The sequence below is a fragment of the Oncorhynchus mykiss genome, chromosome 7 (assembly GCF_057628025.1).
Source record: "Oncorhynchus mykiss isolate SJ-2025 chromosome 7, ASM5762802v1, whole genome shotgun sequence".
In the NCBI taxonomy this organism is placed as follows: Eukaryota; Metazoa; Chordata; class Actinopteri; order Salmoniformes; family Salmonidae; genus Oncorhynchus; species Oncorhynchus mykiss.
In genome coordinates, this window is record NC_143028.1 from 22,756,049 (window position 1) to 22,776,276 (window position 20,228).

General features: G+C 42.8%; 1 protein-coding gene across 6 annotated transcripts in view; it reads right to left on the reverse strand.

Moving 5' to 3' along the window:
- ankrd10a (ankyrin repeat domain 10a) overlaps positions 1-20,228 on the reverse strand; it is a 51,491-nt gene that overhangs the window by 25,755 nt on the left and 5,508 nt on the right. For 2 of the 6 annotated variants that reach the window (XM_090240543.1, XM_021608986.3), the window contains exons 1-3: positions 13,113-13,546; positions 7,418-7,570; positions 4,848-4,939 (exon numbers count right to left, since the gene is read on the reverse strand). In XM_090240543.1, coding sequence (XP_090096669.1) covers positions 4,848-4,939; positions 7,418-7,570; positions 13,113-13,310 — 443 coding nt within the window. In that variant the 5' untranslated portion in view covers positions 13,311-13,546. Of the gene's footprint in view, positions 1-4,847; positions 4,940-7,417; positions 7,571-13,112; positions 13,569-20,228 lie in introns of those variants that run through there. The other 4 variants (XM_090240544.1, XM_036983102.2, XM_021608985.3 and 1 more) reach the window with 3 other exon arrangements.

Here is a 20,228-nt window from a genome sequence, read left to right on the forward strand (position 1 = left end):
ACTAGCAACCTTTTCGGTTACTGGCCCAACGCTCTAACAGCTAGGCTACCTACAGCCCGGTGATCAAGGCACTGGCATGTAGATAACTTGATTTCGGAAAAGTACATGCAAGAATTTGGAACAATGTAGAGGCCTTTGATTATTCCATGCAAAACAATTGCTCACATTTAGCTCCATCAGAGTTATACAGCAAGTAACTGCATGCTTTTCATGATCAGTAAACATCAATTGATGATGTATTTTCAGATTCGCAAGGGTAGCCTATCCATTTGGCATGTAGCTAGCTAAGCAACCTGTCATTTAGCTTGCTTTAACAAAGATTAGGCTTTGCAAAGAGCTTGACATTGGCAAGTCCTCATCTTAGTGAAGTTGTCAGTCGGACGACTGTCATCATCACTATAGATTGCAAGCAAATCAAACAATATTTGGACATGATAAATTGATGTTTACTGATCTTTTAAAGCATGCCATTACTTTCTGTACAACTATGATGTAGCTAAATGTGAGCAATTGTTTTGCACGGAATAATCAGAAATTTGTAGATCTGACTATGTTCATCAAGAGGTGATGATATTACAACCAAATAGTTCACATTTATTTAACAATCCCTTGAAAACGTCACACAGCTGTCAATGGTTTTGGCAGAGCTTGGAGTCTCCTTTCCCGCCAGCAGGCAAATCTAATCCTCTGCACCTTAATGTGATGTTTTATTGATAATGATATCTTCAAGATGTATAGTTGTTCAAGCAATGTTGTTTTCAGGTATGGTTGAGGAGGGTGTTATAAAAAAATGTAATGGCGTAATTTGGGTAAGGAATGTAAAGGTTTGTTCTGCTCAGAATGTTCTATTTGGAATTACGAATTTATTTTAAGAGAAAAACTGAGTAATCATGTGGTCTAGGACAGAGTCATCCTACCACAAAAAAAGCTCCTTATAAAGTTCAACATTAAACCCACGATTTGGAAAGATGTCCAATAAGATCAATCAAGATTCTAAATTGGTGGATGTAGAATAAATATTGGATTTAAGGTTCTCGTATTGTGCCAATTCAAGTTACTTTAAATGAATTACCATGGATGTTTAATTTTCAAAATGGTTGAAAATATCTCAAACTAATGATAATGTCAGTCTCAGATGTCATCTTCTTGAGTGACTGCGAATTAAAATAGTCTACAACATGAGCTTCCTTCACTTTACTAGTCACTATACATTTTACCTAAACTTTTCACTAACATAAGGACTAATATACTAGATCTTAGTAGGTAGCTGTCAAAGGCATGAAAAAGCATGGGCAATACATAATGCTATAAATATACACAGATGCAGACTACTAAGAGTTATATTATGACTTGTACCACATTTCTTACAAATCATTTTTTATTGATAGTTTTGGAAGGAAACATGGACCAAATGCACATTTCCTCATTTTCAATTCTTTCATGATTAAATAATCCTTGTGGAGATTTATGAAATTGTGACAAAAACATGACAAGGAAGTGAAATCTTCATTGTGACTAACGGGCTTGACTGTGAAACTTGACAGTAAATGTGGTCAAATCAATTAGGCGAGGTGTCCAGGTACAATGCTTGTTATCAAGCTTACAGAATACTCAACACTTAAGGTGGGGTATGCCCGTCTTAACACTGCATTCCTTAATACCAGCAAACATACTAAATTAGTACAGGGCCTAACTGTGTGCGCCAGCTACAAGTTTGTTTGTCTACACTAATGAAAAGTATCCGATAAGATGCAGTTTAAAGCAGATTAAAAAAACTCAACATGACAACTGAATATATTCAAAAGACGCCAAAGTAAACATGTACATTTCAACATTCACCTTCTACTACCATTTCTGTCAAGCCGTCTCCGGATACAGTTTGACACATACATTGGAACCATACAGAACGCACTGCAACGCTGCAAGGCAAACGCAGCGTTCCATTGGAAATTCATGTACTTCTGGTGTACCAAAATGCACTGACGCGATTGGTGTGATCGAGGCGTTAGGCCGAGGTTAAGTTAAGATATCACATACCACTGTAGTTCCGTAACACTACATACAGTGCCATGCGAAAGTATTCGGCCCCCTTGAACTTTGCGACCTTTTGCCACATTTCAGGCTTGAAACATAAAGATATAAAACTGTATTTTTTTGTGAAGAATCAACAACAAGTGGGACACAATCATGAAGTCGAACGACATTTATTGGATATTTCAAACTTTTTTAACAAATCAAAAACTGAAAAATTGGGCGTGCAAAATTATTCAGCCCCCTTAAGTTAATACTTTGTAGCGCCACCTTTTGCTGCGATTACAGCTGTAAGTCGCTTGGGGTATGTCTCTATCAGTTTTGCACATCGAGAGACTGAAATTTTTTCCCATTCCTCCATGCAAAACAGCTCGAGCTCAGTGAGGTTGGATAGAGAGCATTTGTGAACAGCAGTTTTCAGTTCTTTCCACAGATTCTCGATTGGATTCAGGTCTGGACTTTGACTTGGCCATTCTAACACCTGGATATGTTTATTTTTGAACCATTCCATTGTAGATTTTGCTTTATGTTTTGGATCATTGTCTTGTTGGAAGACAAATCTCCGTCCCAGTCTCAGGTCTTTTGCAGACTCCATCAGGTTTTCTTCCAGAATGGTCCTGTATTTGGCTCCATCCATCTTCCCATCAATTTTAACCATCTTCCCTGCCCCTGATGAAGAAAAGCAGGCCCAAACCATGATGCTGCCACCACCATGTTTAACAGTGGGGATGGTGTGTTCAGGGTGATGAGCTGTGTTGCTTTTACGCCAAACATAACGTTTTGCATTGTTGCCAAAAAGTTCAATTTTGGTTTCATCTGACCAGAGCACCTTCTTCCACATGTTTGGTGTGTCTCCCAGGTGGCTTGTGGCAAACTTTAAACAACACTTTTTATGGATATCTTTAAGAAATGGCTTTCTTCTTGCCACTCTTCCATAAAGGCCAGATTTGTGCAATATACGACTGATTGTTGTCCTATGGACAGAGTCTCCCACCTCAGCTGTAGATCTCTGCAGTTCATCCAGAGTGATCATGGGCCTCTTGGCTGCATCTCTGATCAGTCTTCTCCTTGTATGGGCTGAAAGTTGAGGGACGGCCAGGTCTTGGTAGATTTGCAGTGGTCTGATACTCCTTCCATTTCAATATTATCGCTTGCACAGTGCTCCTTGAGATGTTTAAAGCTTGGGAAATCTTTTTGTATCCAAATGCGGCTTTAAACTTCTTCACAACAGTATCTCGGACCTGCCTGGTGTGTTCCTTGTTCTTCATCAAGCTCTCTGCGCTTTTAACGGACCTCTGAGACTATTACAGTGCAGGTGCATTTATACGGAGACTTGATTACACACAGGTGGATCGTATTTATCATCATTAGTCATTTAGGTCAACATTGGATCCTTCAGAGATCCTCACTGAACTTCTGGAGAGAGTTTGCTGCATTGAAAGTAAAGGGGCTGAATTATTTTGCACGCCCAATTTTTCAGTTGTTGATTTGTTAAAAAATTTTGAAATATCCAATAAATGTCGTTCCACTTCATGATTGTGTCCCACTTGTTGTTGATTCTTCACAAAAAAATACAGTTTTATATCTTTATGTTTGAAGCCTGAAATGTGGCAAAAGGTCGCAAAGTTCAAGGGGGCCGAATACTTTCGCAAGGCACTGTATATGCTATAGTTCTGTTGTCACATCCCTCACATGGTGAGATAATTATTAGATGGCACTAGCAAGGAGAGAGAGAAATCCAGACTCCGTATAAGCCAGGAGGAAATGTGCATTTGCCCTATGCCCTGCTAAGAGAAGTACATTAACTCTAAATAGTATATTTCTAGTATATATTTACATCAGACATTTTAAAGGCATTCAGTTAGCATAACCTTACATTATTTAACATTACCGAGTTATAAAAGACAATGAAACGAAAACATTGAAATAACCACTACAGCAGCATACTTATTGATGAGGAACGCCACCAACAAACATTCTCCAAATGCCATTTGTATCGCACAAACGGCAGTAGACAACTGGGACAAAAAGTCAACTACAATAAGTATGAGTGTGGTTGTGGTGGCAGATTTTAATTCAAGACCATAATTTGGAGTGGTTGAAGTGGATGGCACATGGTAATGATACAGTGCAGCGAGGGAGAGTATTCCTGAGAAGGTTGGGAACTGACTAATTGGCACTGCCATCACCAACTAAGCTGTTTTTCAATAAATCACACAGAAACAACTTCCTCATCAACCCCTCGGGAAAGGGGCTTTATCATGAGTCACCTTATGGACACAGAGGATTTGGATGTCACCCACCGAAATGCAAATGAGCTTATGGAGCAGCCTAACAGCCAAATCCTTACAAAGCTCCATTTGCTGCAGAAGCACCCCGAACGAATCATCAGCCTGTTCAGGCCTTTCATTACAGAGCCATCTGGCACCTGCGCTGTGACAATTGTGTCAATTAGTGATTACATTCAAAAAGAGAAGTAGGTCACTCAGAAATGACCAGATTTATCATTAGTTTCTGCCATGTTTGTACTGATTTGGTTCAGAAAATAATTTGTTTGAGCAAGCATGCTTGTAAAGACACCCTACTGGCACAAACATTTTCTACAACACAACCCAGCACAGAAGTGGCACAAAGACAATCATTGAGCAATACGGGGTGCCAAATTCACGCAGCTAAATTGGGGGGGGGGGGGGGGGGGGGCAGAATGGAGGCCATCTGGTGGAGTTCCCCTTTCAACAATAATGTTGTTGCTGTGGTAACAAAGTATTGTGTGGTACAGTTTGGTGTAAACGGGCACAGTGAAGTGGGGGACTTACTCCGGTTTAGCACCCTGTATCAAGAGGGCGTTGACACACTCCATACTACCAGCCCGGGCTGCCTTGTGGATAGGGGTCTCACCTACATAGTCCTGGAACAAGACAAGGGAAAAACATATCACTATACAAAGAGATAGAGAATCATAATCATGCTCAACCAGTATAATAGGGAGAATGGAAAAACATTATAATATATACAATATACAAGGCATTGTTATTACATTTTAGTAATTTAGCAGACGACTTACAGAAGGGAATTAGGATTAAGTACCTTGTTCAAGGGCACATTCACAGATTTTTCACCTCGTCGGCTCAGGGATTCAAGCCAGCGACCAACGCTCTTAACCACTAGGCTATTAACCACCTGCCGCTTATGTTGATATTGGCCACTCATAAATAAGGCTCTAAGTGTCTGCTGAAAGGGGCCATTATCTGTGTGGCATGCTCCAACAGTTGAGCACAGCAGCAACAGTCCTCCAGAGAGACTAATCACAGAGAGAGGCTGTGAAAAGGTGTCTGCTGCCAACAGAGACAGTGAGCACTGGAGACAGCCGCTGAACTCCTCACCCAGCTCTCCGGCACCCCCTCGAGCCAAGGAGAACTGACACATTGCACTCTAGCCAGCAAATCCGCCCTCCAGCTACCATCCCGTTCTGCTCCAAGCAGCCAGAATGTAAGTCAGGCTGCACAATTTCACTGTTAGTGAACAGTTAAGGGTGGTGAAGGGATAAGGGGCTCTGTGTGTATGTATTAGGGATGTAACATTCACTGATATGCATCTGTCCCCGATTCAAATGTTTAAGATATGATTGCATGGTTCGGCGGACCCCAAACTGATCCAAATTAAGCTTGCGGTGGTCCAAAAATCAACAACTGTTGCTCATTACTTTTTCTACCTTCCGTAAATACCTAATCTTTTGTGACAACTGATGCGTTTTCCACCTTCAGTGCCAAACTAAGCATGTTACTGTGTTAACAGTCATTGATCTACAAGTCATTTTGCATACCGAACAACCCCAGGGAATATCATTAGCCTAGTCAAACTGTGCCCAGCTTAGCGAGCTAACCAATGTGAAGTACATGGCCTGTTCCTGATCTTGCACATCTGGGTGGCACCTTCAACATTCAAACACAAAAATGGCTAGATATTAGGCTTTATTAGTTGAGTGACACCCTATGTAATTTGCTAGGTGGTTGTTGTCTATGCGCTGTGAAATTGTTTTAGCATAATAAAAGTAAGCTACTGGAGACAACTCTCAGCTGGCTATACCTGCTGAACAGGGGGGCTTACAATAGTTTTTATTTTATTTTCATTGTTATATTGTTTTATAGGTTCACCAATAGTTCTGGTAGTTTTGCTTTAAACAATCAGGGTGTATTTAGCTGCATGAATTTGGCACCCCGTATTGCTCAATGATTGTCTTTGTGCCACTTCTGTGCTGGGTTGTGTTGCCATGGTCATTTTTAGATACACAGGGTAAAGTTGATCATTTCATAACTAGGACAGGATTCACTTGCTGGGTTTTTCACACTCAACAGGTTCCTGTGTGTATCAAAAATGGTCCACCTCCCAAAGGACATCCAGCCAACTTGACACAACTGTGGGAAGCTTTGGAGACAACATGGGCCAGCTTTCGACACCCTGTAGAGTCGATGCCCTGACGTGTTGAGGCTGTTCTGAGGGCAAAGAGAGGGGGGAGGGTGCACAACTCAATAGTAGGAAGGTTTTCCTAATGTTTGGTATATTCAGTATTCATCGAATGGAAAATGAATGCGTTTATGTAACAAATATTAGTGCATCGAATCATATCGCAGTAAACGGAATCGTACCGAATCGTTTCAAACTAAAACTTACCGTTCCTGAATTGTTTCGGAGCCATGTATCCAGAAGCGTATCAAATCGTCTTAAAAGGGAACGATGTACATCCCTACTATTTATTTGTGTGTATGTTTGTTGCAGGCCAGTGTAGCGATGCTCCCCCATAGCTCTGAGGCATCACAATCTTCTCCTACTTACCCCCATTACATTGGATCAGACTGCTGAACTTGACCCATAAAACCTCTAAATGTCACAGTGGAGAGAGCCAGGTGGAAAGGATGAAGCAGTAGAGTGTTATGCAATCATGACCTCCTAATCTGAATTCCCGAGCAGAGCTTCCCTGGCTGCTTCCTTTAGGTGCTTTTAAAAAAAAGGTAGTCACAGACAAACAGTAGCACTGGCAGGCCGGGGCAGACCCTATTTAACCTGTGGTCATGACACGGCTGCCTGCCTGTTGGCTCTATGCTGTGACTCAGAGGCCATACATAGTCTCTAGTCAAACAGTCTGGTGTGACGTGAAGAGACAGTCTCAGATAAACCGACACACAGCATGAACTATAGCTCTGTCTCCCAGAAAGCCTGATCCCTAGATAGTAGGATAATTCTGGCCTACGTGGGCCGCATGGAAAAGATAGACAACATAGGTTTGACTCACTTTTGCAAACAGGGAAAGTACTTGTAGTCTGTCTTGTTATTTGGTCTATCCAGTCATAAGTGCCATTGTCTTGTAACCTGTAAGACTGAGACTCACCTGTCTGTTGATGTCGGCCCCTGCCTGCAACAGCCACAGCACACACTCTGGGTGGCCTCCAAAAGCAGCAATGTGTGCGGGCGTCTGGGCAAACCTCGTCGTCATGGCGTTCACCTTGCAGCCCACCTGCACCAGGCACATTACACACTCCAACTGTAAAGAAAGTGAGAGTGAGTCAACAACCAATCACAAAAGCTTTTCTGTTGAGGGCAGAGTTAATGATTGACAAGACACACAGCCATTACGCAAATCACAGTGAGATTGTCACTACAGACTGTTGTATTCAAAGCTCTATGTCATTACAGAAACCAAACCACAGCAAGGAAAGTGTGTTTGTTTGAGGTAAACCCCAAAGGCACACTAACCAACCAGTGGCATCTTTATTAGGGCCTGGACAATACCAGTATCGCAATATTGTTTTCATGCCAAAAAATGAACATATGAAGAGCAAACTCTTCCGTGCTTTTACACCTGCATTGCTTGCTGTTTGGGGTTTTAGGCTGGGTTTCTGTACAGCACTTTGTGACATCAGCTGATGTAAGAAGGGCTTTATAAATACATTTGATTGATTCAGTCCTTTAAAAAACTGCTGTGTCAAATAGTGTGCTATAGCTTAGAAAATGTGACTCTGGATGACAACATAAATTGTTTGTTTCCAACATTAGGGCTGTTTTCCTAAAGCAGTTCAATACACTACGTGTTTTGTTTCCTTGCCGCGATAGTAATGAGTATCGCGATACTGGCATTATCCCAACCCTAATCTTGTTGGTGTCCTTTTTTCCCCCTGTATTGAGCTTCTTGTACAGAAGAGGACACCTAAGCCCATATATGGTCACAGTATAGGGGCTTCAACTGCAGTCACTCCCACTGACTTATGTTCAGGCCAGCCTCTGTGTGGGAAGAGTGGGCACACCCAGCCTAAGCAGTTTTGGCGGGACACACTGCAGTTTTCCTGGCAAACAAAGACACACTAACCCCACCATATCAAATAATGTTGTCTGGGAGGACCTGTAGCCTAATAGCTCTGCAACAAAGACCAGGCCATGAGTCATAGTTGATATTGTACTGAAGTCCCACTTCAAGACAGGGCTTAGTAAATACAGTACATGTAGTTTAAAAACATGATCCAAGCAGCTGTTCAAAATGTGTATGCCTGATTGGCTTAACTAAACAATCTCTCTCCCTCCTGTCAAATGTGCATCTCTAGATTGAGAAGTGACAATATGATTAAGATAAAATGCAGATATGATAGTCCGGATGGCCATGCTGTGGATATGGGGCAGAGAACGCTGCTGTTTAATGTTGTTGTTTCGGCTTTGGGCACAATAGTAACTAATAACTGCCTCATTCCTTTCCTCCTGTTCCTTCTCCAACATCTGTGGAACTTTCTCCAAACCACCTCACTCAGGGTAACCTTGCCAGTGACACACACAGAGCTCTAGTGTGACCAATTTGGTCGCATATGCGACAAAATACACATAATGTATTCGGAAAGAATTCAGATCCCTTGACTTTTTCCACATTCTGTTACAGCCTTATTCTAAAATGTATTAAATTGTTCTATCAATTGACACACAACACCCCATAATGATGAGGTAAAACCAGTTTTTCGAAATGTTCGCTAATTTATTAAAATAAAAAACCGAAACCTCACATTTATGTAAGTGTTCAGTACTTTGAAGCACCTTTGGCAGCAATTACAGCCTCGAGTCTTCTTGGGTATGACGCCACAAGCTTGGCACACCTGTATTTGGAGAGTTTCTCCCATTCTTCTCTGCAGATCCTCTCAAACTCTGTCAGTTTGGATGGGAAGTGTCGCTGCACAGCTATTTTCAAGTCTCTCCAGAGATGTTCAATTGGATTCAAGTCCGGGCTCCGGCTGGGGCACTCAAGGACATTCAGAGACGTGTCCCAAAGCCACTCTTGCGTTGTCTTGGCTGTGTGCTTAGGGTCGTAGTTCTGTTGGAAGATGAACCTTCACTCTGGAGCAGGTTTTCATCAAGGATCTCTCTGTACATTGCTCTGTTCAGCTTTCACTTGATCCCTGACTAGTCTCCCATTCCCTGCCGGTAAAAAACAACACGACAGCATGATGCTGCCACGACCATGCTTCACTGTAGGGATTGTGCCAGGTTTCCTCCAGCTGTGACACTTGGCATTCAGGCCAAAGAGATCAATCTTGGTTTCATCACACCAGATAATCATGTTTCTCATGGTCTGAGTGTCTTTAGGTTCCTTTTGGCAAACTCCAAGCGGGCTGTCATGTGCCTTTTACTGAGGAGTGGCTTCCTTCTGGCCACTCTACCATAAAGGCCTGATTGGTGGAGTGCTGCAGAGATGAGAACCTTCCAGAAGGACAACCATCTCCACAGAAGAACTCTGGAGCTCTGTCAGTGACCATCGGGTTCTTAGTCACCTCCCTGAGCAAAGCCCTCCTCCGATTGCTCAGTTTGGCCGGGCGGCCTTCTCTAGGAAGAGTCTTGGTGTTTCCAAACTTCTTCCATTTAAGAATGATGGAGGCCACTGTATTCTTGGAGACCTTCAATGCTGCAGAAAAGTTTTGGTACCCTTCCCCAGATCTGTGCCTTGACACAATCCTGTCTCTGAGCTCAACAGACAATTCCTTCGACCTTATGGCTTGGTTTTTGCTCTGACGTGCACTGTCAACTGTGGGACCTTATATAGACAGGTGTGTGCCTGTCCAAATCATGTCCAATTAATTGAATTTAGCACAGGTGGACTCCAATCAAGTTGTAGAAAAATCAAGGATGATCAGGGGAAACAGTATGCACCTGAGCTCAATTTCGAGTGTCCTAGCAAAGGGTCGGAATAGTTATGTAAGGTATTTATGTTTATGTTTAATAGATTGGGAAAACGTATTTTTTTTATCTGTTTTCGCTTTGTCATTATGGGGCATTGTGTAGAATGAAAAATTAAATTTAATCAATTTTAGAATAAGGCTAACATAATAAAAATGTGGAAAAAGTCAAGGGGTCTGAATACTTTCCCAAGGCACTGTACTTTGAGGATTTTGGCAATTAGGCCCTTTACTTCCTTAGAGTCCGATGACCTTGTGGATACCATTTTTGTCTCTATGTCCAGTATGAAGGAAGTTAGAGGTAGTTTTGCATGCTAGCAGATAGACTTCCAGTCATTGCACTAGCCAATGCTAACGCTAGCCAATGCTCACAAAACGACCTCTACCTTCCTTCATACTGGAAACAGACATAAAAATGGTAGCCACAAGTTCATCTGACTCTGGGAAAGTAGATAAAGGCCCTCCTTGCCAAAATCCCTAACCATCTCTTTAAAAAGATCTGACTCATATCACCAGCGCAATATTTTTTTCTTCCTGTCGAGGATTGTGGGCATGTATTTTATATTGAGGGAGCTCTATTACGCTGGCCCAGGTTGAACCAAGCAATGGCCCGTCACGCCACTGAGCGAAAGCAGGGAGGGAGGAGCGCCATTCACAAATCAAACAGAAATCTGCACCGCTCGGTCATGTTATCAACAAGGCAGCATGGTGCATCGTCCACGAACATGCATCTATTGTCCATTAAATAAATGTTTGAAACTTCAAAACTAGTTATGATTGGAATGGCCGATACAGCGATTTTTTCAAAATGAATCACTTTTCCATATGAAAACAGAATCCTACTCATCACTTAATTACGCAGTGGTGGAAAAAGCACCCAATCGTCATAGTTGAGTAAAAGTAAAGAGAACTTAATTAGAAAATTGCTCAATTATGTCACCCAGTAAAATACTACTTGAGTAAAAGTCTAAATGTAATTGTGAAAATATACTTTGTCAGTAGTAAAAGTATAAAATTTAAAGTTCCTCATATTAAGCAAACCAGACGGCACCTTAATTTGATTTTTTTGCCGATAGCCAGGGGCACACGCCAACATAATTTACAAACTAAGCATGTGTGTTTAGTGAGTCCACCAGATCAGATTCAGTAGGTTATACCAGGGATGATCTATAGATAAGTTTAACAAATAAGAGCATTCATGTCCTGCTAAGCATTCAAAATGTAATGAGTACTTTTGGGTGTCAGGGAAAATGTATGGAGTAAAAAACATTATTTTCTTTAGGAATGTAGAAGTAAGTTGTCAAATATAAATAGTAAAGTACAGATACCCCAAAAAACAACTTAAGTATCATTTAAGTATTTTTAAACCACTGTAATTATTCCCTTTTGTTTTGAGCAGAGTTTTGAGCAGACACCATAGGCCAGAGCGTGGCACCTGGCTCACCCCCAGGAGGCAGCCCGGTTCTAAAACAAATGTAATCACATTACACCCGGCTCAAATTCTTCCCACTGGGGTAACCCGGCCAGAAAAACAAACCCCTTTATTCATAAACCATGTCACAGGTTGTTCTAAAGCTAATTACGGGCAAGTTTAACCATTTGTTTTACACATTGTTCAGTCATGTTTGTGACCTCATTAGCTAGTTAACAACCTGGTAACATTACCAGTATATCCCTACATTTGGGGGCACAAAAAAAAAGGAAAAGCTTCTTCAGGAGATCTATGACCATAGCAATATATGAATGACAGATCTCTAGCATGTTGTCATCAGAAACTTGACTTCTTACAGACACCGTGTAAATGTTCTAGAATGTATTGCAATAGAAAAATTTTGATTTTACATGTTGAAACCTCATATTACACATTACTGTTTAATTTTAAAAAATTGTAGCTTTTACACAGTTAAATATTGTTTATCTTGGGCACAGCATGTGCTTCAGAAGTAGCTAGAATTCAACCGATACAAATAAAACAATTCTGATGCTCCTAAATGTAATGTTGCGTTCTTAACTTCTTAAAGTTGTGAGTACCAGTGCTCTCAGTTGGGAGCCTGTCAGTACATTTCAATTAAACAAGTCAAAAGTTCGAAATATATATTTTTTGGGGGGGTTACGTAATTTTTTAATGGGATATACTTGTAAAACAAAGTTTGAATAAAGCAATGCCACAGTCATGGAAGACTTTTGAGAAAATGGTTTGTTCCATGAGCACAGCACAGTATGCAGAGCAGGTACGTGCAAGTTGTTTCAACTGTAGATATTGTTGGCGGGTTGTTTGCCATTGGCCCATGCACAGCCAATAGAAAACGATGCAGTGCTTTATAAAATATTGGACATTTCCTGAAATAAACTGACAGGAAGGGAAGACTAGCTACTTTCTCGGGAAGACTAGCTACTTTCTCGGGAAGACTAACGTTAGCGCTATGGCCCAACTGAAATACTGACAACTAAGGCTTCAACAGCAGCCCGAATGCACTATTAGGACAATCAATGTCGATATTACATAGCTGTACATTCACACAATCTTTGCTTTCAGGTGTGAATGCACGCACGTTTCACGACATTAGGTGATAACATTTGATTTCACATTATGGAGATGAACAAACACCTAACAATTAGAAAATATTAGAAAACATTCTTATGACTGTTGAGACAAATGACGTAAATCGCTGTTCAGCTAGACAGCTTGCTACATTGGAACGTTTTAGATACAAATATACATACCATTTATTTAAGTATCAATGTATCGGATTAGCATCACAAATCGGAAAATCTTCTTTCGAAAATGATAATAGCATTTCTTGCTAGATTTACGCCTGCTAACAATGTGACAATATTAATAATCTCTCTATTGGTTTTAGAATGTTTGCAAGCTACCTTTCCAAAATGTGCTGCCCAATGAATGGGACTCCAGCCATAGACGGAGTCTTCCGTGATGAGGTCTGCTTGGTTTGTGGTGCACTGAAGAAGCGAACACAAAGCAACAACGTCTCCATCCCTGCACGCCCGGTGGAGAGGGTAACGAATGTTCAGCACCTCGTCGTTTGAAAATCCAGACTCTACGCTGACGGACATGGTTGCATACGGTGTGTACAGATGTTTGGGAGAAAAGTAGCCGTATCAAGTTGCCTTAGTCGCCAAGAATTTAACCCGCTTCGCACGCCCCTACAGGAACATACACAAAGGAAAGGAAGAGATGAGAGCTCGCGCTTTCAACTTGGCGCGAATCGCAAAACACGGACTGTTTTTTTTCTTCTTGGCTGCTTGGTTCTATCAAGACCCGTCATGGAGTCCTTTGTTAAATCTTCTTCTTTGTCGATGAGGTTTAACGGCGGTTGGCATCCAATAAATGTTGCATTACCGCCACCTACTAGACTGGAATATAACTCCCTTAGACTTTGCTTGAGAATTAAAAAATAAATAAGAATAAATAAATAAATACCCTACCCTCACTAAAAACTCACCATCCTACTCAACTGTTTAAATCAATTTAGTTCTACCTCAGGCCAACAGCTTGAAAGGATGGGATACCACCACTTAACATACCTTGTAACTCTTCTGAAGTCCAGTCTTGCACATCCAAATACCTCTCTGCAGCTGCCACCACAACCTAAATTTTCTGCGACTTACATTCTATCCCTGCAGTACAGTTGATAACCATTGCTATAAATGCTAAAAATCCAATCTTACTGAAACATATCACTTGTTGGCCTATCCTTGTACAGATGTACTATTCACACCACTCCTCTCAGGATCCCTCCTCCTTGATCCATCTTCCTCTACTTTCTTCATTGCTTCAGCATACAACAACTTCTGCACTACTCTAAACCTGGAAACCTCAATCTGCCGCTCTTACACCGGACATTTCTGATCCACAGCCCCATGGGCACCCCTACAATTAACACATACCACTATTTTCCCCAATGCTACACATTCCTTTCTCTCATGCCCTTCTGCACATTTCTCACACCTAGGAACCTCCCTCCTACACACCGCTGCAACATGCCCATAAGCTTGACACCTATAACAACTTAATGTATTTGGCACAAAGCTCATACGGGATAATTTATTATCCTAACAGCACTTTGTTAGGCAGTGTCAACTTCAAAATGCAAAAGGACAGACAACAACTCTTCCGTTTCACCACTCACGCCACCCTGTCTGCATCGCACCAAAGGACGAGCATCACAAACACCATTAATCTTCCCCTTCCGTTGGTCAACTTTCACATTTACCGCTACCCCAGTAAAGACTCCTCTCAATGGCACCATTTCCTTGAGAGCAAAATAATTCACATCTCTTGTCCCCATTCGTTTAACACGGAGCACCTGCTTCCTCTGACAAGCAGAAACCCAAGCAATTATCACAAGGCCACTTCTGGTTACCTTCACCGATTCCACAGCACCCACCTCTGTTTTCACCCACCCTGAAACCACAAATGGATCAGCCAAAAGGCAAGGGTCCACTTTTCACTCCTACTGTCAAAGACTCAACTTTATTCTGGGCTCTGAGAACTTCACCAGACCTACCACCTCCCAATACTTTTCCCTCGTTCACTTCCATTTCTCCTCCTGTCTTCGATCTGACGTACAGCCGACTCTGCTTACACTTTCTATCATTCTTCTTTAACAAATAATCTCCTTTTCCCCACCATGTTTAACCTACTCAGGCTCAACCTCTTCCTCCCTCTCTCTCTTCGAACTCCTTTGCCTCTTTTTCCCTCCATTCCTCCTCCGTATTCCAAGTATACATCTACTTATGATAATACTGCACTTCTCCTGACATACATCCTGACATCTTGTTCTTGCCCTCTCAAGGGACATCATTTAACCGGCTGTCACAATCTCAATCAGCACAAACCCCTCAGGATGTAGCGCTCAACAGTGCTTCCCACTTCTAAAGCAGCTACTTTGTCTTGATGTTCTTCTTTGTCAATAGCTACCGAGAAGCTTTTCCATTTCAAACAAGCGCACTCTTCCAACCACCATATACAGACACTTCCTGAGGTATGACCAGTCCGCGAGCCTCCTCCCTCCATTTTCTACTTCATTGCTACTGCTTCTTCTGTCCCTTTGTTGAATCAGGCTATGCAGTGTCTTTAGAGAGTCTCCACAACCCTTGACTTTTTCCACATTTAGTTGTGTTGAAGCCTGAATTTTAAATTTGATCAAATTGAGAATTAGGGTTAGATTTTGGGTTACACAATAGCTCATAATATCAACGTGGATTTATGTTTTTCTAAAAATTTTTTTTACAAATGAATAAAAAAATGAGAAGCTGAAATGTCTTGAATCAATAAGTATTCAACCCATTCTTATGGAAAGCCTAAATAACTTCAGGAGTAAAAAATACCAGTCATATAATAAGTTGCATGGACTCACTCTGTGTGCAATAATAGTGGTTAACATGATTTTTGAATGACTACCTTATCTCTGTATCCCACACATCTGTAATGTCCCTCAGTCGAGCAGTGAATTTCAAACACAGATTGAACCACAAACACCAAGAAGAAGTTTTGTCAAGGCCTCACAAAGAAGGGCACCTATTGGTAGATGGGTAAAAAATAAAATAAAAACAGAAAGACCAGGGAGGCTTTCCAGTGCCTTGCAAAGAATAGCACCTATTGGTAGATGTGTAAAAATGAAATTACTAATTACACTTTGGATGGTGTATCCATACACCCAGTCACTACAAAGATACAGGCATCCTTACTTACTCAGTCGCCAGAGAGGAAGGAAACAGCTCAGGGAATCCATGTGGCCAATGGTGACTTTAAAATAGTTCAATGGCTGTGATAGGAGAAAACTGAGAATGAATCAACAACATTGTAGTCCCTCCACAATTCTAACCTAAATGACAGAATGAAAAGACTGAAGTCTGTGCAGAATTAAAATATTCCAAAATATACATCCTGTTTGCAGTAAGACACTAAAAGTAAAACTGCAAAAAAATGTGTAAACACAACGCATCACTGAGTACCACTCTTCATATTTTCAAGCATGGAGTTGACTGCATCATTAAATCTGTTTTACCAAATTTCTACTAGCATGTCATGAACAACCAGAGGGGAACAAAGTTGACCACCTTTACTCCACACACAGAGACGCATACAAAGCTCTGCCTTGCACGCCGAATCCTCCTGATTCCTGCTTACAAGCAAAAACTAAAGCAGGAAGTACGAGTGACTCGCTCAATATGGAAGTGGTCAGATGACACAGATGCTACGCTACAGTACTGCTTTGCTAGCACAGACTGGAATAAGTTCCGGGATTCATCCAATGGCATTGAGGAGTATACCAACTCAGTCACCGGCTACATCAATAAGTGCATCGACGACGTCGTCCCCACAGTGACCGTACGTACATATCCCAACCAGAAGCAATGAATTACAGGCAAAATCGCACCAAGCTAAAGGCTAGAGCTGCTGCTTTCAAGGAGAGGGACACTAATCCGGACACTTATAAGAAATCCCGCTATGAAAACTATTACAGACTACAAAGGAAAACCCATCTGCGAGCTACTTTTATGCTTGCTTCGAGGCAAGCAACACTGAAGCATGCATGACAGCACCAACTGTGCCAGATGACTATGTAATCACGCTCTCCGTAGCCGATGTGAGCAAGACCATTGAACAGGTCAACATTCACAAGGCCGCGGGGCCAGAAGGATTATCAGTATGTGTACTCAGAGCATGCGCGGACCAACTGGCAAGTGTCTTCACTGACATTTTCAATCCCTGACCGAGTCTGTAATACCTACCTGTTTCAAGCAGACCACCATAGTCCCTGTGCCCAAGAAAGCGAATGTAACCTGCCTAAATAACTACCGCCCCGTAGGCATGAAGTGTTTTGAAAGGCTAGACAAGGCTCACATCAACACCATCATCCCGGAAACCCTAGACCTACTCCAATTTGTATACCGCACCAATAGATCCACAGATGGCACAATCTCAATCGCACTCTACACTGTTCTTTCCCACCTGGACAAAAGGAACACCTATGTGACAATGCTGTTCTTTGACTACAGCTCAGCGTTCAACACCATAGTGCCCACAAAGCTCATCACTAAGCTAAGGACCCTGGGACTAAACACCTCCCTCTGCAACTGAATCCTGGACTTCCATACGGGACTCCCCCAGGTGGTAAGGGTAGGCAACAACACATCTGCCAATGATCAATGATGAGACAGCCTATAGGGAGGAGATCAGAGACCTGGCTGTGTGGTGCCAGGACAACAACCTCTCCCTCAACGTGAGTAAGACAAAGGAGATGATCATGGACTACAGGAAAAGGAAGGCCGAACATGCCCTTCATTCACATCGACAGGGCTGTAGTGGAGCGGTCGAGAGTTTCAAGTTCCTTAATGTCGACATCATCAACAAACTATCATGGTCCAAACTCACCAAGAATGTTGTGAAGATGGTACGACAACACCTTTTCTCCCTCAGGAGACTAAGAAGATTTGGCATGGGTCCCCAGATCCTCAAAAAGTTCATCAGCGGCCTCCCGGGTGGCGCAGTGGTTAAGGGCGCTGTACTGCAGCGCCAGCTGTGCCACCAGAGACTCTGGGTTTGCACCCAGGCTCTGTCGTAACCGGCCGCGACCAGGAGGTCCGTGGGGCGACGCACAATTGGCCTAGCGTTGCCTGGGTTAGGGAGGGGATGGCCGGTAGGGATATCCTTGTCTCATCGCGCACCAGCGACTCCTGTGGCGGGCAGGGCGCAGTGCACGCTAACCAAGGTTGCCAGGTGCACAGTGTTTCCTCCGACACATTGATGCGGCTTGCTTCCGGGTTGGATGCGCCCTGTGTTAAGAAGCAGTGCGGCTTGGTTGGGTTGTGTGTCGGAGGACGCATTACTTTCAACCTTTATCTCTCCCGAGCACGTACGGGAGTTGTAGCGATGAGACAAGATAGTCGCTACTAAACAATTGGATACCACAAAATTGGGGAGAAAACGGGGTAAAATGTACATTTTTTTTTAAAGTTCATCAGCTGCACCATCGAGAGCATCCTGACATGTTGCATTACCACCTAGTATGGCACCAGCTGGTCATCCGACCGTTAGGCGCTACAAAGGGTAGTGCGTATTGATCCAAGATGGCGTAGCAGTCAGACATCTTTGTCCTGTCGTCCCTTGTATATATCGTTTTACATCTTTTTCTTCGCAAATCTTTTAAAATATTTTGCTAAACCTCAACTTCTAAATACTCTCCTGCAACCCGCCTCAGCCAATGTGGCGTGGATCTGCTTTTTTCCCAAAAGTATTTATAATTACTTCGGATCTGGAATCCCTCAACTGAAGCTAGCCAGCTAACTACCAGCTATCAGTCAGCAAACCATTGCCAGCGGTCATCAGCTAACCTTCAGCTCGGAAAGCTCTCGCCAGTTCAAACAACGTGACTCTAACCAGAGCATAACGGACCTATTATTTTTATGCCCGGATTCCTACCGCAAACTGAACATTTTCATCTGGATCTTCACAACTAGCTAACCGAAATCCCGGATGACTACTCCTGGCTAGCGTTTCCATCCCAGAGCAAGCACCGATTAGCTTGAAGCTAGCTCAGCCAGGGCTCCTGTAATACCACCGAAGCATATTACTGGGCTACAATATCCGGAACCCTTCTATAGCTGGTATGGGGCACGGAACCTGGCAGATCCCCTACGACTGGAATACCGACATAATCTGCCCAAGGACTCCAACAGGCCCCTCAGGCGCGACGCCAGCTGAAGACCCATTCTGCTAACCAGCTAGGCCTGCTAGATACCTAGAGCTACTTGGAACCCTACTAATTCCACGACTTGTCTATCGACGTCACAGCACGAAGAGGCAAAAACAGACTTACCCCCATTGCGACGTCCCCCAAAGGCTAACTTGCTAGTCCCTGCTATCTGCTTGCTAACCCGGTCTGCTAACTGCTAGCTTGCCTGCCCGGTCTGCTAACTGCTTGCTATGTTTGTTTTACTCACTGCTTTAGCACACTCTGCCAACCCAGATGTCTTAGCCGTGTCTGAATCCTGGCTTAGGAAAACCACCAAAAACCCTGAAATCTCCATCGCTAACTATAACGTTTTCCGCCAAGATAGAACTGCCAAAGAGGGAGGTGTTGCAATCTACTGCAAAGATAGCCTGCAGAGTTCTGTATTACTATCTAAGTCTGTACCCAAACAATTTGAGCTTCTACTTCTAAAAATTAACCTTTCCAGAAGCAAGTCTCTCACTGTTGCCGCTTGCTATAGACCTCCCTCTGCCCCAGCTGTGCCCTCGATACCATATGTGAATTGATTGCCCCCCATCTATCCTCTGAGCTCGTGCTAGGTGACCTAAACTGGGACATGCTTAACACCCCAGCCAACCTACAATCCAAGCTTGATGCCCTCAATCTCACACAAATTATCAATGAACCTACCAGGTACAACCCCAAATCAGTAAACACGGGCACCCTCATAGATGTCATCCTAACTAACACGCCCTCCAAATGCACCTCTGCTGTTTTCAATCAAGATCTCAGGGATCACTGCCTCATTGCCTGCATCCGTAATGGGTCTGCGACCAAACGGCCACCCCTCATCACTGTCAAACGCTCCCTGAAACACTTCTGCGAGCAGGCCTTTCTAATTGACCTGGCCCAGGTATCCTGGAATGATATTGACCTCATCCCGTCAGTAGATGATGCCTGGCTATTCTTTAAAAGTGCCTTCCTCACAAACTTAAATAAGCATGCCCCTCTCAAAAAAATAGAACTAGGAATAGATATAGTCCTTGGTTCACTCCACCCTTGACCAGCACAAAAACATCCTGTGGGGTTCTGCATTAGCATCGAATAGCCCCCGTGATATGCAACTTTTCAGGGAAGTTAGGAACAAATATACACAGGCAGTTAGAAAAGCTAAGGCAAGCTTTTTCAAACAGAAATTTGCATCCTGTAGTACTAACTCAAAAAAGTTTGGGGACACTGTAAAGTTCATGGAGAATAAGAGCACCTCCTCCCA